We start from the raw sequence: 23244 nt of genomic DNA, 5'->3' as shown, positions 1-23244 counted from the left end.
ATTCTTAAATCCTCTTTCTCGCCTTCTAAAGACAGGTTAAACCTACGGATTCAAGGTCACATGTCTCTCCTCCAGTGTTGAACAGTAGCATGAAGTAAATATCAAAGCAATTTAAATTCCATGCCAGGACTGTTTCTCCTGTCAATAAACTTTTTTTTCCCTCACTGGCCATCTTTTAGGGGCTATGCTTTCCAACAGTACAGTTGTTTCCCTTACTCTCCCTACCTCCTTTTCTAAATAGAGCGTTCTTTCTTCTGACTTTAGTATTCCTGAAATATTTAGCTTTATCCCAGGAAGAAGAGAAACAATCAAACTCTATTTAACACTGATGGTTCAGGACTGTGGACAGCACTTTTTGTGCCGGGAAAGGGGCTTGCTTCTGTTGTACTGGAGTGTCTGATGTTTGCTGAACCTCATTTGTTCACCAGGCTGCAAGCAGATAAAGTGCCGGTGATAATCTTAAAACCCTGGGATGAACTGCATTATTTGTCTTCTCTTCTTGGTAAGAAGAGGAAAAAAACATTATCACATAGGATAACTGGCACAATAAAGTGTTCTTAGTTATGCAGAGTGGCTCGATAACTCAGCTTGGTTAAGAATCTTTTAAAGTGATCCATTCACAATCAACAACCACAAAGCAAAGTTGTATATATTTTACTTGCTTTCCATAGTGTCAGTGAAAGTAAGTTTTAAAAAGACCAAAAAAATAAGAACGGCATTGGGATTCAGTCACTTACACAGGCTAATGGGAACTAGTTTTCGATCACTAAAATCATCATAGGTCATTTCTCTTTGATAACAAAAGAAATTTAAAGTCCTTGATGAGTTCACCCAACAATTAAGATTATCCTTTCATCCACCCTCTGACACAGGTAACTTGATCAAAAGTCACATGAATCTTCAATGAACAGAATCCCAAAAAGTACACAATACATCTTTTTGGCAGCATCCTATAATCTGTTACCCTGACAGTTCCAAAAGCAACAAAATGGTGCCATTCACTGCCAGTTATATAAATTCATATTTATATGTCATCTCTTCTGAAAAACTTACCTATCATCCAATGGTTTCTCTAAAACCATTCACTATAGTTCTTAAAATATGATTCATTTTACATGAAACCATACAATGCCTCCTACTTTTACTACCTGACTTGTATATGCTTTGAAAGACTGCAAGCTAACCTACCTTCCATTTATAGCTTCTAATGCCTAACAAAGGGCTAGCACACAAATATTGAAAACGCACTCATCTTTTTTCTGGAATCCAAGAATGCATCATTTTGCTTCCTGCCACATATATCCTAAGTTTGTGACAGCAATCAATGGGCTGTATTTTGAGATGTTACTGAGCATTCCTCTTGGTTTTACCTCAACTGGAGAAGGCTCATGAGACCATTTGGATGTGTTGCTTTAGGTCAGTTCTAATTCAGCTTTTCCCCTAAGGCATCACTACTGGCGAGAACATGAAGTAATGGAGACCTAGGAGTGTTATTCAAAGACACAGATGGCAAACAGAAAATTTCCTTGAATTCTCATGTTTTATATTTCACATGCATAAGGCATTCTACTCCATAATTCATCCATTCAACAGTATTAGGTGCTGAGTCTGTGCCAGACATTACTAGAGAAATATAGTAATGAATGTACATATTTGTGCTTGTTTTTAATCTCTTAATGTGTGTATGTGTTTTATCATTAGTCAGACCTAATGGCAAAACACATACACATATTAAGAGATTAAAAGTAAATGTGGAATTAATATTTTGTTTGTGGGTATGTGACATATGTATTTTTTGACTAGAGGCAGCTATCTGCAATAAATACCATTTTCCACTTGGAGATCCTCCAAAGCTGCAACTGGATAACTTACATGAAGCCTGCCTCTCTAATCTGATGAATGAAGTCTGTCATTCTAAATTAAACACATGCATGTAGGTAGATGTATTTCCCTTGCACACAATATGTAACCCTAAGAATTCAGACCCCTTCTGACTTGTTAAACATGTAAGTCTAAAATATATATATACTTGACAACTGTAGAATAATGGTTGAATGAAGAGTGTGCATCAAAATCACCCATAGAATTGGTATGAGATTTTACTATTTTAAAATTTAGCTGGGCGTGCTGGCGCACCCTTGTAATCCCTGCGCTTGGGAGGCAAGAGACAGGAGGATCGTGCAGGTTCAAAGCAAGCCGCTGGCTTAAGAGACCCTGTTTCCAAATAAAAAAGTATAAAGATAGGTCTGGGAGTGTAACCCGCAGGTAGAAGGGTTTCCAGGAACCCCAGTACCACCAAAAAAAAAAAAAAAAAAAAAAATTTAGATTTGGGTTCAGTGTTCACAAACCTAACTTGATAAGTGGCATGGAAGTGTACATCTTTTTTTTTTTTTTTTTTTTGGCAGTACTGGGTTTGGAACCCAGGGGCATTCTACCTCCGAGTTAAGCCTCAGCCTCAGTCCTATTTTTTATTCTTTATTTTGAAACAGGGTCTCACTGAGTTGTATAGGGCCTCACTAAGTAGCTGAAGCTCTCCGCAAACCTGGATCCTCCTATCTCAGCCTCCCAAGTACTAGAATTACAAGCGTGCACCACCAATCCTAGCTAGAAGTATACATCTTTTTAGAACACCACAAATTCTGATTCAACTACTACAAGAGTAATATGGATTCTGCTTTTGTTAAGACTTGAGTTTATTACTCCAGGAGGCTAGAATCCAGGTTCAATGTTCTATTCTCCTCAGCCTTTTAAAGTTTATATGACAGACAATACTTGGAATCTAAAAACAATACTGTTTCTAGCATAGAAATTGATTTATTCCAGTTCTCCATATACAAACCTATACACATGCACAGCAGCAGCCTACCATCAAGCATTGGTGTGACAGACAGTATCTCTCTCCAACACTAAATGACTTTAAATATGTAATCCTCTGTTCACCAATAAGAAGTAAACATTCCATATTTGAAATTTTAAGGTCAGTTTATTAAGTTCAATGATGAAAGTTATCAGAAGAATATTCTCCTGAAAATTATTTTTTTCTTAGAAAAAAAGAAAGGAAATCAAACCCTTCTTCACATAGCCACAGATGCTGTGGCAGTCAAGCTTCTGGAGTGGAAACAGTCCATTAGTCTGTCGAGTCGCTCCCTGGGTCAGCGGGGTTGTAGTCTGGATCATCCTCATCATCCTCCAGCTCTAAGTCATCCATTTCCTGGAACAAAGACTCATCTACCTCCACATTGTTTCCAGCTGCAAAAAGCAAAAAATATTTCACCTTCAGTCTTACACTCAGAAATAAAAGGTAACTCATGGGAAGTACTAAAACTTCTCACTGTACATGTGAGGTGTGAGACAAAATCCCAAACTAGTAATACAAATCATATTTATAATGGTCAGCAGAGACTGACACTTGAAGAGTAACTTCACTCTTCCAGTTTATAGTCTAGTTAGAACAAATATTTATAATATGTACATTTAAACTACATATTATTATATTAACATAGTGATATGTTATTTTAGTAATAAAGAGTTGATTATCACTGGGACCTGTACCAGGGGTTCCAATAGTAGGAGAAAAAGCACCATTAAAGCCCAACTAGTAACTAACTGATAGATTTGACCTTTACTTTCATAGTTCTTCTTGTAACAATCATATGATTACAAATGCCTAAGCCCTACAAGAAGCAACAGCCAGGTTCTGTATTAAACATCTTCACTCTTCAGTCTGTCTGAAGTAAATAAAAGTAGGATATTATAGGACTCTGGAATCACCACAAATTACCTTCCTTCCCTCTCAGATTCCAGCCTAATGACATTCAACTGAATGGGACTATAAAGAGAATGAGTCTTACTTCATACCTATAAGCAGCTCAGTAATCAAAATGCAGTATTTACAACCCAGGCCAAATCACTAAATCTAAGAGACATAGTAAAATATTCACAGAACCAATAAAGTCTGAAACATCCTCATGATACATCTGAATCCATCAAGATGAAATGGGGCCAGGATGAAGCAATTCTAACAGATGTAAAGTAGAGGAGTGTATGTAAAGACAAAAAGAAAAGACCTTGAAGACTTCTAACTAAATGACACAATTCTTGAAAACACATACCTGGAATGCCATATATAAGGGCCAGATTGATAAAGATGGCACAGGTCAACTTCCTTAATTAATGGGAAACCATCAAATAGGACTTTAAATAGAGATTTTATAATTTTATATAGGTCTTAGAAATGCCATCTCAGAGGCAGAACAATAGAATAGGAAAAGACATTAGGAGAAAGAGATTTACAGAAATAATTTAAGAGGCTAACACAAAAGTCCAGATGAAAATGACAAACCTTTCAAATAAGAAAAGAAAATTGCTGAGAAGATATTTCAGAGGCAGAAACAACAGGCATTTTTCAAAGAAATATTTGATCCATTAAAAAGGAAAAGTAAGTAAGAATAAGTGAAGACACTAAAACTTCTAAAGTAAAGAAAATTAGGTGAAGCTCTAGAGTTACTATTTTTCAGGAAAATGGAAAAGAAGAGATGCTGGAGGACATAAAAATTTTCTATAAAAAGTGGAGTCTTAGGTCCCAGATTAGGTTAGAAAGAATAATTTATTAATGAGTCACATCAATACTGCTTCTTAACTTTCTCTTGCAGATATTCTAGAAAAAGGATGAAAAGCCAAAAGCTAGAGGGTCCCCAGCTGGCAAGATGGACATAGCAGAAGGTTCACAAAGTACAGAATCCGAGGGTTCTATGAGAGATGGACTGAGAATGGAGTCCAGTAACAACACAAGCTGGCCATAAGCGCTATGCGGGCAGGAACCTGCTGTGTCCTGTTCTCTGCTGTATTCTCAGTGTCCAAAACCCTGGAACAGCCAGGCATGGTGGAGCATGCTTGTAATCCCCGTGCTTGGGAGGCGGAGACAGGAGGATCGCACAGGTTCGAAGCCAGCCGTGCTGGCTTAAGAGACCCTGTTTCCAAATAAAAATATAAAAATGGGTCTGGGAGTGTAGCCAGGAGGTAGAAGTGTTTCCAGGAACCCCAGTACCACAAAAAGAAAAACACAAAAAAAAACCTAGAACAAATATTTGTGAATTGATGCATGGATGACGGGCACATGAAAGGCCAAAAGAGGGTAAGATGTAAGAGAAAAAGAAGAAAAAAATACAAGGGACAAGGTGTTCCAACAAAAGCAAGAGAGGTAATGAATGCTAAAAGTTCTACATCTGAGGCTTTTCTAGGCCATGAAATACAGTTCTCAAAGAGTTGTGATACTAGAAATCTGAAGAAAACAGGTCATCTGAGTCACAACGGTCCAGTTTACTAGTTAGTAATGCCTGGTGTGACCATTATTGTCTATCTACTGCTATCTTGAGAATGCTTAATCAGAAAAGGTTAAAAACAAAAATGCATTGCTGTAGAACTAAAACATTTAGGTCAAATGCATGAACTGATCAACTATTAGAAGTTATGCTTCATAATGTATTTTTTAAATTGTCTTAGGAGAAAATATTTACCTTAAGTAAAGTTACTGCCCTGATGTTCGTGGTTTATAATTAAAGACAGAACATTATATACATGTGAAATTCTAATATTATATCTTACCATCCTCCAAGAACTGGATATCAGATGTGTCAAGATTATGATCTGTTTCAAACAGCTGTTTCCCTAAAACAAAAAAGTAGGTTCAATTCAAATGGCATATTTCCTTCGCCTTCCCTACGACCATTTTAAAAATGTAATGACTCAAGAAAACAAGTCTGAAATTCTGTTTTCCTGTGAATTTCCATACTCTATGAACTCATTCAGTAGCTAGGAGGCATATGAAATATAATCACTTTCCAATGGAACAAGTAAAGCCTAGTCTGCCTTAAGTGTTCTAGAAACACAATGAAGCTGCTACAATCACTTCTAAAGCTGGTGATCCTAATATCTCTGTATCTCATGATCCAACTGTAACATTTACACCAAAGATAACCATAAAAACTATAAATTGTGTGTGAAGAAATGCTGTCATACAGATATGCTCACTTTAAAAAAATATATATCTATATACATATAGTATTTTCTTATAGAAATCTGAATGATCCTCTTGCCTTAATAAAAAGGAAGATTTGGGGAGAACAGAAATGTTTATGAATAAGAATTGTCATACCACTTAATTTGTTTTTTCCTGCTTGTTCTTCCTCTTTCATTCGTTTCTTTTTAATTTCCAAGAGTTCTGCATCAAATTTCGCCTTCCAACTTAAGAAATTTTCTATTGTAACAGGAGTGCCATGGAATAATTGCTTAAGGAAAAAAAGACATAAATCACCAGATTGAAATAGTTTAACAAATGAAGCCTAGTGATATCTTCTAGACAAACACAACCACTTTTAAGAAACACACCCACATACACACACAAATCAACCTTTGAAATTTTGAAAGATTTAATCTGATTTCTTCCTACACTGGGTACTCTCACTAGTTTTGGCAATCTGCTCTAGAAAAGTCTATTTTTTATCTGTATTACAGAAAACCAAAGACAATATATAATGCATTTATTATGTTCACCATGGCTGTTTACTGTTAAGAAAGTTGGTGGTATTCATATGTTTTGAATACACAACAATTTATAACAATAAATAATTGCTATCTCATTTCTGAATATGAGGTTCTCTCTGCATTTAGTCAGTACTTAGAGTACTATGGCAGGAACTATATTAATATTTTTAAACTCTATACAACACATGAAATAATTTACATTTCTTGGTCTTGCTTGTATGAGCTTTACTATCTTATCTTTCATTACTCATGCCACCAAACAAATGAGAAACTTCTAAAATTTTACTCTTAGAAATTTACTAAAATGTCCTTTCATTTTTTTGTGATTTCAAAATATAACTAAAATTGCCAAAAGAAAGAAAAACCAACCACCAGCAAAAAATATTTAATGAACAGTAAATAAAAATAAGCCTTTTAAATATATACCTTTTCTGCTTCTTCTGCCTCTTTTTCTTTTCGTTTCTTTTCTTCCTCTCTTCTAGTTTTTATCTGATCTACTATTTCATTTAACTTTTCTTGCACAGCTGTCACTAGAGTAAAGATCATCACCATACCAAGATTCTCTTCAGCCTATATAACAAAAAAGTGGTAAGAAACATTTCTCAGAAAAATTAAAAGAAGACAAGGAAAAAATGTTTTAGTACAGTCATTAAGTATTATATGTTTGTAACATGATTACTAATTTAATTATACTGTATGGTCATACCATGATACTTTATTTTTTAAAATCATGTAATTTGTAATACCAAACATAAAAGATATATCAATAAATATATTATAGTTAATAATAATATAAGTAGCTGGGCGCGGTGACGCATGGTTATAATTCAGTACTTGGGAGGCTAACATAGGAGGATCCAGGTTTGCAGACATCCTCAACTACTTAGTAAGGTCCTTTGCACCTCAATGAGACCCTGTTTCAAAATAAAGAATAAAAAATAGGCTGGGGCATAGCTTGGAGGTAGAATGCTCCTGGGTTCCAACCCCAGTACTGACAAAAAATAAAAAAATAAATAATAATAATAATAATAATAATATAGGTAGAATTCAGAAAAACATTCCCTATAGTAATGAGTAAAATCTCTAGCATTTCTCTGAATTTTAGTTTTTTTTATGATTAAGAACTATCAACAGAATTTTAAGTTACTTTTAGTTATTTTCTAATCTACTATGACAGTAGACTGTATTTTTGTCATTTATTTTTACCTTCTCTTCTTTAGATTTGAAATGGTTTAAAACCAAATATAGAGCCGGGCGTGGTGGCGCACGCTTGTAATCCCCGCGCTTGGGAGGCGGAGACAGGAGGATCGCGCAGGTTCGAAGCCAGCCGTGCTGGCGTAAGAGACCCTGTTTCAAAAATATAAAATAGGTCTGGGAGTGTAGCCCGGAGGAAGGAGGGCTTCCAGGAACCCCAGTACCACCAAAAATAAATAAATAAAAAAATAAAACCAAATATAAAAGTGACTGCCTCATGAAAGGAATATAGCTCAAAGGTTATTAGAAAGTTGGTCATTTTAGCTGGGCGTGGTGGTGTGGTGGTGCACGCTTGTAAACCCAGCATTCGGGAGGCTGAGACGGGAGGATTGTGGTTCATGGACAGCTTCAGCTACTTAGTGAGGCCCTCTGCAACTTAGTAAGACCCTGTTTCAAAATAAAGAATAAAAAAAAAAAAAAAATAGGGCAGTGGGTATAATTCAGAGGTTGAATGCCCCTGGGTTTCATCCCAGACCAGCAAAAAAAAAAAAAAAAGTTGGTCATTTGGAGACAGAACAAAACAAAATGAAGTAGACCAAAAAAAATAGTAATGACAACCATACTAGCCAGAATCTCAATTCTAGAAGCAGAGCATTTCTTTGGCAAGGTTGGCCTCAGCAACATTTGAGTATTTCACTCCCTGGACTCTCTATAAAGCACTAACTTTTCAAGATAGCATCTGAAATCTTCTATAGTGTATCTATGTCAAGCATCCTAAATTTATTAGTAAACAACACTGTCTCCTGAATGCCATGCCCATCTGAAACTGCCCACTGTGTGGTGACTTGATGTCCCACAGTCACTTCAATACTGAAACCATCATCTTCTCCACAAAACCCATTCCTGGGTTCTCACTCTCAGCAAATCAAATCACAGTCCACCAAGTCTAAACATTCCTAGCCCATCATAACACTGAGGTCTGCCTCTTTACTATTCTTAAATATCATATAAATCTGTCCATTGTTCTTTGTCAACATTGTTAATACTCAAGCCCAAGGCATCATTCCTTTTCAGTTTGGAATAGTTAAGAAACTCCAATTGGTCTTCTTAAACCTATGATCTTGTCCTCCTGACATCAACCTTCCCTGGCCACTCAAAACAAGCCACACACACACACACACACACACACACACACACACACCCCACACTCTGGCCACTCAAAACAAGCCACACACACACACACACACACACACACACACACACACACACACACTCACTCTAAAGCAAATCTAATTCATAAGCTGAAGCACCATAAAAGTAATACTTCCAGTTTTCCAGTCCACATTTCTCAACAGGCATAAAATGGGAATAAGAAAGGTGTCACTCAACCTACTGCTTGACAAATTTCATTTATAAATCCTAATAGGATTTATTTTATGAAAATTAAGTACTCCAAAAGAAAGGATAAAAATAAATATTCATGGAAACTGAACTCAGAAGTCATACTAGTTCCACATCACTAGTATTTAAAGAAATGTAAACTATAATTACATAACATTTTTACCTTATCAACATTTTATTTCTAAATGAAAATGTCTCTTATTAGCAGATATGGGAAAACTGACATCTCAATGGCTATCATGAGATCATAAACTGGCATAATCAGCTGAAGGTCAGTTTGGCAGTATGTATGAAATTGTTAAATACGCATACCCTTTAAATGAGCAATCTACTTCTAGAAAACAGTGGATTCAAATATTCATCAGTAATTCATTCTTTTCATTTATTCAACAAATATTTGACTATTTACAATGTGCCAGGACCTACTCCAAGGACTCACAAATAGTGATATAAGAATGTTGAAAAATTTATATTAAACCAACCAAGAATAAGAAATAACCATAAATTGTTTTTAGAAAGATATGTGTAATTACATGTACATACAATAAAATTTTATGTAGTTATAAAAAATGATTTTATATACATTTAGCTGAAATAAAATGTCCATATGTATTGTTATATGAAAATGTTATAAAACATTATGTATGGAATAATCCAACTTGATGTAGGAGTCTATGAATATATGTGTAGGGAAAAAAATCTAGCACTGTCACACAAAATAATAGATAATTGTATCCAGCATGTTTAAGAATAATCTTTATTTTCTTCATTATTTTCTATACTTTGAGGTCTTTTGTTCTGTTTTGTGGGTCCGGGGATGGAATCCAGGGGCATTTGACCTCCGAGTTACACCCCCTGCCCTATTTTTTATTCTTTATTTTGAAACTGGGTCTCACTGAGTTGCAAAGGGCCTCACTAAGTAGCTGAGGCTGTCCTCGAACCGCAATCCTCTTGTCTTAGCCTCCTGAATGCTGGGATTACAAGCGTGTACCACCATGCCCGGCTCTACTTTAAGTTTTTTATAACAGGAATTTGCTTTCTGATAACTGTCTATAATATATTTTTTGAAAAACAAATACAAATATCCCCTCAATATATCTGACCCAAAAAATGTGTCAAATCAAAATTGTCTTTCTGAAAGGAGAAATTCTGAGTATAAATGAAATATTAAGCACATGAAAAAAATCATCCAGACTGAATTATTAATATGAATGTATTATAGCATAACTATCCCAGGTCCTCTGTAATGTTTTAAAATGAAACATACTAAGCCAAATTTCATTAGAATTACTATAATTTCATGCTATAATTTCAAAAACAAGGTCCAGAGCAGCAAAAACTGCCTGACAGACCTTCTTTCATGCTTTATTCTCTAATAGCTCAAGATATTTTTGTTATAAAATGAGCATTTAGAGGATCATCAATCCTTAGAAAATACAAGTCATGAGCCAGGTGTGATGGGGCACATTTATAATCCCAGCATTTGAGAGGCTGAGACAGGAGGACTGCAGTTTGCTGCCAGCCTCAGCTACTACTTAGTGAGGCCATCTACAACTCAGTGAGAACTTGTTTTAAAAATAAAGAATAGCCGGGCATGGTGGCACACGCTTGTAAACCCTGCGCTTGGGAGGCGGAGACAGGAGGATCGTGCTGGTTCGGAGCCAGCCTCGCTGGCTTAAGAGACCCTGTTTCCAAATAAAAAAAAAATAGGTCTGGGAGTGTAGCCCGGAGGAAAAAGGGCTTCCAGGAACCCCAGTGCCAACAAAAAAAGAAAGGAAGGAAGGAAGGAAGGAAAAAAAAAATAGAGCTGGGGGTGTAGCTTGGAGGTAGAATGCCCATGGATTACATTCTCAGTATCACATAAAAAAAAAGAAAGAAAGAAAGAAGATATAAGTCACATCTAAGATGGAGACATTTTTCTGACAATTCTTAAAAACAAACAAAAATAAGACTTCTGATTTTAAGATAAGATGGTGGTATAAAGTTTTAGCTGCTCTCCCTACTCTCTACTCTAAAAACAAAACAAACAAACAACAACAACAAAAAAAAACATGAAAACTCTGCCAAAGCACGAGTCCATTTTAACTACAAAGAAAGCCTTACCAAAGGTGGCCCACTCCACAACAGAGTTAGTCCAGAAAATAAAAACTTCCTGATATACTTTTTTTTGTCAATAAAACCCTCTCCTCTTGGAGGTTTCACAAGCTGTTATTGGTATTTGTACGTTTAAAGGAGGAGGAGAGATGGGGGGAAAGCTCACAGTCCTCTTCCTAGTCTGCAGGCAAGGTATCCTTTAGCAGGTGAGAGGGGGTAGTGATTTTAATTTTTTAAAAAGTTGGAATTTTTTTTTTTTTTGGTAGCACATGCCTATAACTCCAACTACTTGTGAAGCTGAGGCAGGGGGTTGCAAATTTGAGGCCATCCTGTACTACTTTCTGAGATTTTATCTCAAAATAAAAATTAAAAAGGGCTAAAGATATAGCTCAGTGGTAGAGCACTTGCCTAGCATGTAGTACCACACAAAATAAGTTGGAATTTTTAGCTACACATGGGAGTAGGCATTTTAAGAACCAAATCAGAACTATACTTACAACTTAGTCTATTGGAAATTTTTCTCACTTAATGGGTGAATAGGTAAGTCAGAGACCAGTTTTTAACAGGAGCATTGAGACAACTTCTATTACTCAAACTTTAAAGGGCCAGTGGGAAACCAAAATAAAGATGTGTTGGGATTATGCACCATGAATTCTGCTTGAACAATGTACTACTGACACATATTTAATAGCATTTTCTAACCCTTAAGCTAATGTGTAATGTTTAGAGCCAATCAAATAATGCTAATGCAAGACAAAATTATTTCCTTACCTGCAATGCTAATAATTTTAAAATGTCTGACACATCGTTATCTTCTAGATTTTCCTGGGAGAATATTTCATAAAGGGGAGCTTCATCTGGGTATTTTTCACTGTACGTAAACTTGAGGGTAGTCTGGACAGCTAAGACACAAGATTAAGAGTTTGGTGTGACTACATTAAAAGTATAGAGACCAGTAATTTTGTTGGATCAGTAATTAATTTATAACGTGTCAACAAAAAGTAACACAGATTTTCCTATAAAACAAAGAACTAAGGTTACTAAGACATCAGATAGATATTTACTAATATAAACAATACATATCACAAAGAGATTAAATAAAACTAATCAAGCAAACACCATAAATAACTTCTTACACACATAATATAATTACTACTATCTGTTATTTTACTCTACTACTGCTTTTCTGAGAAAAAAGGATGGACAAAAGTATTCTTTTAAATCTATCCAAATTTTTTAAAAAACAATGAATATATTACAAATAAAAATTACTAGCATAGGCTCCTATTCAGCCTCTACCAGAGCCAGTTTAAAGCTGCAGAAAATTTGGCTGTAGTCCTAGAATCAACATTGATATCTGCCCAGTGTCAGCAGGACACTGCTAACTGTAGCTAGAGGACACAGTTTTGTATTGGGCAGTTAAGACAGGATATCTGGGAAATATTTAGCCTGATTCAGCTATACTCTGTCACTTGCTCTTTTAGCTTGTGCCAGGTTACAGATCTGACACAGTGAAATTCTCACTTGTACATTAGTGCATGTCGTCTCTGCAGCTCAGCCCAGTGTGGTCCTTACGTTATTATAGTCCCAATGCTGTGCACATGATTTAATTATTCCATAATGTATAAACATATATCAAAACATTATATTGTACCACAAACATACTTTTCAATTTAAAATACAATCTCAAACATCCCTGTAACATCTTACATATCAAATATAAGCATACTTAAATTTATAAATATACCATTATTCACACGACTTATCTATGCATGTATGTTATTTTTTGGCTCTGGGTTTTGAACCCAGGGACATCGATGTCCCAGGCCTTTTTAGTTTTTGTTTGGAACAGGGTTTCACTAAGTTGCGTGCTGGCCCCAAATTTGCAATTCTCCTGTCTGAGCCTCTCCAGTACTGAGGTTACAGGTATGAGCCACCATACCAGGCTATATATGCAACCATTTATTGGTTAAGATAGAAAAAAACGAGTGTAATTTTTTATGTATTTAATTTGTGTCCTAATATTTTCAATTGTACCAAACAGATGTAGATTCATCAAATAAGACCATTAAAACTGCCTTTTACTAGCCAGGCGTGGTGGTGCACACTTGTAATCCCAGCATTTAGGAGGCTGAGATAGGAGGACTGCAGTTTGTGGCCAGCCTCAGCTACTACTTAGTGAGGCCCTTCGAAACTAGTGAGACCCGGTTTCAAAATAAAGAATAAAGCTGGGCTTGGTGGCACAGGCTTGTAATCCCGCACTTGGGAGGCTGAGACAGGAGGATCACACAGGTTCAAAGCCAGCCTCAGCTACTTAGGCTCTCAGCAACTTACTGAGACTCTGTTTCCAAATAAAATATAAAATAGGTCTGGGAGTATAATAACAAGGAGGTAGAAAACCCCTGGGTTCCACCACCAAAAAAAAAAAAAATAGGGCTGGGGTTATAGCTCAGAGGTAGAATGCCCCTGGGTTCCATATCCAGTACTGAAAAAAAAAAAAAAAAAAAAAAAAAAAAAAGGCTTTTACTGACTCTTCCTGGCAAAATTTTGGTTTACCTGAAGAAAAGGAAGACAAGGAGACTAATACAATTTATATATCATTTTAAATAATAACTATATTAACTGAACTAGACTAAAGGTGAAAATACAGTCAGGTGGGGTGGCATACACTTGTAATTCCAGTACTTGGGAATGTGAGACAGGAGGATTGCAATTCTGAGACAGAAGGACTGGGGTTCCTGGACAGCCTGTTACTTAGTGAGGGCCTTTGCAACTCAGTGAGACTCTGTTTCAAAATAAAATATAGGGCTGGGGATGTAGCTTGGAGGTAGAATGCCCCCAGGTTCTATCCTCAGTACCACAAAAAAAAAAGAAAGAAAGAAAAAAGAAAAATAATTGGACTGGGGTAGAGCTTGGAGATAGAATGCCCTGGGTTCCATCCCCAGTACTAAAAAAAAAAAAAAAAAAAAGTGGAACTTCAAACACTATCTCCTTGATTACCCACTAAATTTAATTTATTTAATTTTATCATTGGTTTTATAGCTACTTTATTTTAGGAGAGATAAAAACATATAGACAGGTGTATATTCTGCCCCATTTACAATAATGCAATCTAATAAACAATCTAAATGTACAGTGTGAAAAACAGTCATTGAAAAAATAATAGTCAATCAATGGAATAGCACACAGCCACTGAAAAAAAAATGTTTTCATGCAAAATCTTGTACAAAAATCTCCAAACTTTTCTGTATCTACTATACCTTTAATGTTTCTATTTCACTTGTAAGAATGAAGCATATTGTACCAGAATATGTGCCTCACTGACTTCCTCTATTCTTTTCTAGGAGTTATGTTTACATGATAAATCTTGACTAGAAAAACACAACATCCATGCTACATTCTTCACAGCATCTTAGCACTTCCACACCTATACCACCCAGAACAAGGGCTGCAGAATCAATAAAATCCCAGAGAAAGCATAAAAAAAGCCACAGATATTTTTTAGAAGACTTACTTTCATCATTTTCTCCAGCCTCAGATGTCACAGTAATGGTGAAGCTGGTTGGATTTTCTGATAATACTGCAAGAAAATATACATGGACATTATTAACCTGCTTCCTAAGGTAGATGATTTTCCTTATTAGCAACTTATCACTACTCAGTCCTAGATATTGGGTCCTAGAATAAATTTTCATTTTCACAATACAGACTAAACAGAACACTGACAGTATGAAGCAACATGAATTTTCTATTTAAACAGAGTTTACTTTAATCTGAAAAGAAATAACTAGCTAGATAATTCTCTTGACATACTGCCAAATCAGTTAAAATACTAAGTAGTTTACCCTTTATTTTAAAATCTCTACCTATACATAAAAATTATATTCCTAAAATTTGATGTTTCATACCAGTCAGTACTCACTGATATTCATGTCATCGCTCATTTTTATACTTGTGTATCTTATTTCCCACATCCTTAAGTGGAACCAAATTTAGTCCCTTCATAAATACTTACTGAGCCTCTACAATCTTTCATAGAATTATAAAAGGAATTAACTATGAATCTAATTTACTAAATTGCCTACAATTTATTTAAAAAATGTAAGTGAACATTTGCATAAGTAAGAAAGTTTTACAAATCATTTTATGGCCTCATGAATATCTAACAGTATGCCTGTTTATCTTCTACTTCTCCCATAAGACTATTATAAAAACTATGAGACCCCTAGATTAGTGCTGGGAAGGACTGAGAAAAATCAATAAAGATTGGCTTAATGCAAAAAGAACTAAGTCAGGCGTGGTGGTGCACATCTGCAATCCCAGTACTTGGGAGGCTGAGACAGGAGAATCACAGGTTCCAAGCTAGCTCTGGCAATTCAACAAGACCCTCAGCAATTTAGTGAAACTCTTACAAAAATTTAAAACAGGAGGAGGGGGACCTAGGGGATGTAAGTCAAAGACAGAATGCACCTGGATTTAATCCCTAGTACAAAAAAAAAGGGGGGGGGAGGCAGCAAAACTAAACTAATGGAAGGGAAAAGAAAAAAACAGTAACAAAGGAAACATATTCAAAACAAGGTGAAAAGCAATCAAGGAAACAGCAAGCTGCAGCCATGGCTGCCTAGCCTCTGTCTCACCTCATGCCTGGGAAGCACCAGCCCTGCCGAGGCTGGCAGCCACTCTGCTGCTAGTGAAAGAGCAGGGGTTCACACAAGAAGTCATCACAGAAACTATTCAGCTCTTACTGCCCAGGAACTTCCTGAAGCCACTATAAATACACACTATTAATAATATTTTTTAACACAAATGCCTTCATTTTAATTGGAACTTAAGGTTCTTGGAACAACGATGAACATCCAGGTTACAAAAAGGTGTCTGGCCAGGAAAATGAAAGACACATTGAACTCGTATTGTGCTAGCTCTCATACAGTCCAATCTGTGCTGAAAAAGCCACTGAAAGCTCATTATAATAAAACTTTCATAAAGATTGATTTTACCTACTTTTTAATGAATGCATAAAAATACATTTGATATAATTCATTCTTTTTTCTTTTCATGACCAACTTCAGCATTTAGATGTCATGTAAACACTGCAACTACAGATATCAAAGTTTGACTGAATGGCACTCCTACTTGTATCCATTTTATAGGACTCCTATAGGGATAACCTATACCTGACAATAGCTAACATTTATTGAGCATCACTTTGTGCCTGTGCTATGTACTTAAAGTCTTTTAATTTTAAGATCAAGACCATGTTTTTATAGTTAATATACTTCACCAAATTTAGAATGTCATCAAGTATGAGATATATCTTACCTTATACACAACTAACAAAGAAAAAGTTGCCAATTAATATATGACATGTAATCATATTCCAGTGATGTTAAAATGTAAAATAGTCTCAGGGATAATTAAAATGTCACCCCAATTTCAGATATGGAAATGTAGAATAGAGCTTTTATATATTTTGCCTGAAGCTCTATAGCTAACAATCAGAACTGTATAAACTGTACAGAGCTTCTTATAAGAAGAAAAATTATTTCCAGTTGAGAAATTCGAGGAAAGTCATTTGACTTCAGCTGAAAATCATGGGTGGTATTTTGGCACATAATGATAAGAAAGAGACTGTAGTCAAAGGTACCACAACAGCAAGGGCATAATGGTCATAAAGCTAAGGGAAAAATAATGTTTTCTGTTTGGGAGCCATAGATATGATTGAAAAGAACCAGGTGAAAATACAGTTAAAAGTTAAGGCATGGACAATAATAAGTTTTAGCAATCATACAGTTAGAATTATATCTCTACACATAAGACAATAAATCTAATAACTATAGACTGGGTAGGGGGAAACAGGGCTAGAGATAGATGAAACTAGGTCACTACTGCAATAAATCAGGCAAAGGTAATGAGGTTCTGAACTAGGTTGGCAGGGGTGGGACTAGCAGGAAATGGGGAGGAAATTAAGATGATGATGATGATATGTTGGATTGGCAGGCTGAAGACATGATGTCACTAACACAAACAGGAATACAAAACAAAATCAAACATAATATATTTTAAAGACATGTACAAACAGAGCTAAAGAGATCTAGGCTTAAATTCAATTTAGGATCTTCTATAAAAAGGTGATAGACTAAATGAGATCAACAGGGAGAAAATGTAATGGAGTTAAAGGCCAACCTCAGTTTTGTAAAGAACTCTTAATTTGAAGAACAAAGTCAGAGGAAGAAAAACTGCTGAGAGATTAAAAGAATGAAGGGAAAAAAATTCCAGGAAGCAGAGGATAATTGTCCCCCTTCTCCCCCAGCCACTGGCTCTTGTCACTTTTCAAGCAAGCAGACCCTATCACATCTTTACCTGTTTCCAGCAGCAGTACTGCTCTCTCTCTGTACTTGGTGTTGTGATCAGTGGTAAAAAGAGGGTGGAGTCAAATAGCCAATGTGTAACTGAAGTCTATTTTACTTGTGAAACCACACTATCAGAATCCAGATTTGATATGGCTATCTACAAAATGTACTATACAGTCTAAGTAGTTACACTGGGGGAAAATGGTCAATGAACTATGCCCTGTAAGATTTTATCTGTACCACTAACAAGACCTCTAGGATTAGCCTCAGCTTATTTGTCAATTCTCATTTTATGTTCTAGCAATATCAGGCCATGTGTCCTTTGTAAACAATCTCTCAGAATCCTGCTTCTGAATATGCTCTGCGCCTTCTGATATACCCTTCCCCTTGTCTCATTCATTTGCTAATTCATCACACCTCAGTTCTCCAAAACAACTCAGGCTGTGTGTTCTTCCAAATGTATTATGATATGTATCCCTCATCACCTGAGTTCTTAAATATGTATATAATAAATATTTGGTAATTGAAGAAAACAAAAGGACATTAAGATGTTAGCAAGAGTATTAGTGAACTGCCTAACCTTGTAAGCCAGGTCGAATATGGAAGATGCCCCCCACCCTCTCAAGAAAAGCCAATGAATCCGTGAGAAATCATGATGAAAGACATCTAAAGCATGGGAAGGAAAGAACTGTAGGGCTACAAAGGTTATAGGAGGAGGTATTTCAGAAGTCATAATGCTAGAGATGATAGTTCCAATTTGTGCCTTAGGTCATAAGCAACTGAAGGAAGTAAAAAACTGTTAATTGATAGAGACAAGGAATCATGAAGTCACAATATTAAAATAATCAACAACTAAAGGTAGTACATTTCTAGAAAAAGTATCTTATATTCGTTTAATATTTACAAAGTATTCACACATTATTCCTGTTAAAAAGATAATGAAGATGCCGAGTGTGGTGGCGCACGCTCGCAATCCCCGAGCTTGGGAGGTGGAGACAGGAGGATCACGCAGTTTCAAAGCCAGCCTTGCTGGCTTAAGAGACCCTGTTTCCAAATAAGAAAATATAAAATAGGTCTGGAGTGTAGCCCGGAGGTAGAAGGGTTTCCAGGAACCCCAGTACCACCAAAAAAAAAAAAAAAAAAAAAAAAAGATAAAAAACGATGTCTTGCACAGAAAAAATAGAAAGCTGGGCGTGGGCGTGATGGCACACACCGTAATCGCAGTACTTGGGACATGAGGATAGCAGGTTTGCAGCCAGCTTCAGCTACTTAGTGAGTCCCTTCGCGATTTAGTGAGACCCTGTTTCCAAATAAAGAATAAAAAAAAAACTAGGACTGGGGGTGTAGCTTGAAGGTAGAAGGCCCCTGAGGTCAATCCTTAGTATGGCAAAGAAAAAAGAAAATAAATGGAAAGCAGGTACACAAAGAAAAGGAATAATGGGACACACTGCTCTTAGTCTCTTATATCCACTCTGCCCTTGTTCAAGTTTGTTGCCCTTGTTCACTTTTAACTGAGCATGCTGACCAGTGCCAGAAAAGGGACTGCATTTTTCATGAAATGACTAAGTTCTGGCTGACAAGATGGAAACATGTATCATTTTTAAGGAACTGCCGGCTTGCTTTCTTTATTTTTTTTTCTTCATTCCTTTATTTTACTCTAATGCCTGGAAAGGGAATGTTACTGCCATCCTGGCCAACAGGTGAAAGCCTACCTTAAAGATGAACAAGAGCTAAAACAGAAGAAGATTCATCCCTAAAGATCTCTCAGACTAGAGCAAGAGCAATTTTTAATCTCTTTAAAAACCAATGTTATTTGAGGTTTTCTGTCACAGCTGAACCTAATTAAAAGAAAAAACACAACAGGGAAAGGATAAGAATAATATGACAAAGCTGGGCAGTAACTAAGGTAGGGCATCCTGAACTCTGATGAAGGAATATCCTATTCTAATACTACTGTGACTTAGTAGAAGATCCTGGGTTTCTACCACTGTGAACAGATACAAGATATTTTGAGAAAAGAAGTAAAGTTGCTGAGTATAGCAGAAGTAACTAGTGGAGGGTACGAGATATGGTAGGTGATATACAGGGACAAATGATAGTGAAATGAACAAAATTAAAGATTTTGTCAAAAACAAGTAACAGGAGTAGTAGCCAAAAGTTATGCTAACAGGATGCACACATGACCTTAGCTGTTCACAAAGAATCAGAAAGCCCATATTAAAATATGTCCCTTTAGTTGTTAGGGAATATCTAACCTTTCAAAAGTATGTCTCAGAAAAACGGCTTTTACAAGATGACTTCTGTTCTAAGATACTATTTTAACTATTAAATGCTAATGGCTGCTACTTTAGAAGGCTGATAGTAAATACAGATTTATATATACCTCTCAGTAAGGTAAACAGAATTAAGGGAACTTGATTTTTGGTTAACCTAATGTCAACCAATTTATTCCATCAAAACTCCCCATAGCCAGAGATTCTGATACAAAAATGGAAATAACCAAATTCTACTACCTTAGCAGGACCTTGTCAAGTGAAGCACTACTGAAGGAGAATGTGGTATCAGGAGAGTCCATTTATGTTTTGGAAGACTAGTTGTTAGGAGGGTTGGATCAATGTGCAATCAAGCTACAGAATAGGCAAAAAGAAGAAATTGTATTATGATTTGATATAATTCATAACAAATGTAACATTGGACCAAATAGTCTTTGCAAATAGAAAATTAATTAGTTCAGAGATTAGGTGCAGTCTATGCTCTAGAACTGTGTCTCTTCTGCACCCACATAAGGTCACCTGTACTTAACCAATGCTGGTTTCTTAAGCTCTCAGTCATCCATTAAAAAAAAAAAAAGTACAAGGTGTGGTGGCACACACCTATAATCCCACTACTTAGAAGGCTGAGACAGGAGGATCCATTGAAGGTTCAAGGATAGCCTCAGCAACCTAGATAGACCCTGTCTGAAACAAAAAATAAAGAGGGGGCTCTGGGGTAGAATGCCCCTGGGTTCAGTCCCCAGTACAACAACCAAAAAAGTGCATCCACTTTCTTCAAGAGCAACAAGAAGTTACCAAGTCCAGTATTAAATGTGATTCAAAATGAAGTTAGAAAACTACAAATTAGTTTCTTGACAAACTAACACAAGTAAACTGTCTTTTTTAGATATGGCTTAAAATACAAAAGTAAGGAAACATAAACACAAAAGGCGGCTATAAAATAGAAAACCTTGCAAATCCTCACAATGTCAAGAGATCAATCATGAAAATGTTATTTCAAAACCCTCTGCCGTTTTTCTCTAGGGGGTTTCATAAGGAACATAAACATGAGTAAGAAGTTCCCTAAGAATTGTACACCAAGACATCTTATTTTAATTATGTATTTGCAAAGCTTGTAGGGATGCTGACAGAAATTAGACAGGCTCAACTGTTAACTGGAGAATATCTGAATGCATCAAAAGACTGATAAATTGTCATTCGTTACCCTGGCTCAGAATCCTGAAACACCTATGCATCTGACAAGACTTTCACAACAGAACTATACCAGAGCTGTCAGGGCCTAGTACAATTTTAAATGCATAAAAGATTGTCTTAGGGTTAAAAGTGTATCACTTTTATAAGTACTTATATGCACAGTATTAAACAAGGCATACCTTATGCCCAGAGAAATGAAAAGAATAGCACTCTGTTTTTTGCCTCTGTTAACAGTGTCCATGCCTATTATATTTCCAAAGTATTACAAATGACCAAATAGCATGATTAAGAAAATATCTAACAACTGACCCCAGTATCCTGTTTAATTTAGACATTGACATATAAGCAAGGATAGAGTAGGGAGCCAGACTCCACACACACTCACCCAGGTAATGACACTCTCAAACCCCTCTTCACTCATCCCTCAACATCCTCACAGCACAGCTGTACTGCTGGTGAGAGAGAACATGAACAGGACTGGAGCTATACAGGGGTAGCTGAGAGACATCTGCCTGTTGGCAAAGCAGAACAAAAGTTTGCTACCATTGCAAGCAGTGGTCAAAAGGTGGAGCCAAGAAAACACTAAACTAAACAATGAAAGGGAAAGGGGTTGGAGTTTATGAATTAAAGTAACATACTTTATATTCTGATTTCTGACAAGCAATGATGGACAACACTCAAAGGAAGGGACAGGAAATGTCTACGCATTTTAATATTGGCTTTACCTTGACTGCTCCTCAAATCTGAAAGCTGTACTGAGAGCCATCTCTGCAGCACTTCCATAATCAACTGAAGCATGACTCTATAGGGAAGAATTCTCTTCTTTTAAAATATATCTAAACCACCTTCTCATTGATCTTGTAGTTTAGCTCACTCTACTGAGTAATCTGTTCCCTCCTCATCTCTGCTGGAACAGGAACCCAGGCCCCACATGTCTGGAGGGTTAAAGGATAAGAAAGAGTTCTGGACCTAATTCTTGATACCAGCCCTGCCACTAACTCGCAGGCGGACTCAGAGCAAGCCACTCACCTTTCCTAAACCTTCATAACCTTGCTTGTAACAGGACTACACGATATCCCTACCAATCTAACCACCTATCAATCTATAAAGGAACAGAAATTTGGGCCACATCGTTTAATCAGAATTCTGCAGGATGCCAAAATATGAAATAAAAAAGAAACAAAGAAAACAGACTAACCCCAGTGACTATTCTACTCTCAAAACTGAATCTCGGTAACTCTCAGATCAGCACTGAGAACCCCATGAGTTTTCAAACATCGGATGGAAAAACAGCTCCTACCGAATTCGGGGGGGTGGAAGGAAATGTGAAAACCGACACCACGGCCGATCTAGAAAAAACTAAATCTCTCTTGGAGTATCTTCTCGAGAATTTTCATTGAATCTCGGGTTGCTGCAAGTTACGCCCCAGTAGCAGGCCTGGGTCGGTCTCCAGGGACCTCGCCGGCGTCACCTAGACTTTCAGATCTCAGGGAAGAAGCGGAGACCGGGAAGCAGCCACCCGGCTCCTGGGGCTGCCTGGAGCGGGGAGGCGGCGGGCGAGCGGCCCGGACCTGGCGCCGCCCTCCGCGCCCGGGCGGCTGCGGCGCAAAAGTCACCTGTGAAGGAGTCGGGGTAGATGGACTCCAGAGCCTCCAGCTCGTTGCGCTGCTCCTCGCCGTAATCTGTCATCGTGACCCGCGCAGCTGCCCATGGATCGCCCCCACTCCCCAGCGGCGCGCTGCACTGGAGGAGACCGGGCCGAGCGGGCGCAGGCGCAGAGTTCCCGGCTGGAAGGCCCGCGGCCCCACGCCAGGCCCGCCCGCAGAGCAACAGCCCGCGCCGCGCTCCGCCCGAGCCCTCGTTCCGCGCTCGACTCGCTCGGCCTGGCCAGCGGGACGCTGATTGGCCGCCTGTCTCACGGCCCGCGGCAATTGCTGGGATAGCGTAGGCAACGCTGTCAGGCATTCGCTCAGGACACCTAAGGCTAGCGACTGGGCTTTGCAGGGCCTGAGAGGACCTTCAGCGCGGCATCCGCGCTCGATGTGTCATGACTGCAGAACCTGCTCATCTCTGGTTCCTGCTGGCGCAGTAGCTTCGCTGCGGTCTCCCGGGCTGCGTTCTGCTGTTAGTTTATGCGCTTCTCAGAGCCCAAGTTACTTTGCTTTTCCCGAGAGTTGAGAGAGAGGCTGGGACCA

At 37.4% G+C, this 23244-nt stretch overlaps 1 protein-coding gene across 1 annotated transcript; it reads right to left on the bottom strand.

The window, feature by feature from the left end:
• Nucleotides 1–3127: 3127 nt before the first annotated feature.
• RWDD1 (RWD domain containing 1) lies at nucleotides 3128–22738 on the bottom strand (the record flags this gene model as incomplete). The annotated part of the gene is made up of 7 exons (XM_080700699.1): nucleotides 3128–3249; nucleotides 5605–5667; nucleotides 6155–6287; nucleotides 6970–7113; nucleotides 12004–12134; nucleotides 14747–14812; nucleotides 22666–22738. 7 exons carry the CDS (start codon nucleotides 22736–22738, stop codon nucleotides 3128–3130), a joined length of 732 nt encoding a protein of 243 aa, XP_080556825.1.
• Between the last annotated feature and the right edge of the window lie 506 nt (nucleotides 22739–23244).

The sequence above is a fragment of the Muscardinus avellanarius genome, assembly GCF_963383645.1.
Source record: "Muscardinus avellanarius genome assembly, chromosome: 8".
NCBI lineage: Eukaryota > Metazoa > Chordata > Mammalia > Rodentia > Gliridae > Muscardinus > Muscardinus avellanarius.
Note: the sequence above shows the minus strand (reverse complement) of the source record. Positions and strands in the feature narration are given on the sequence as shown.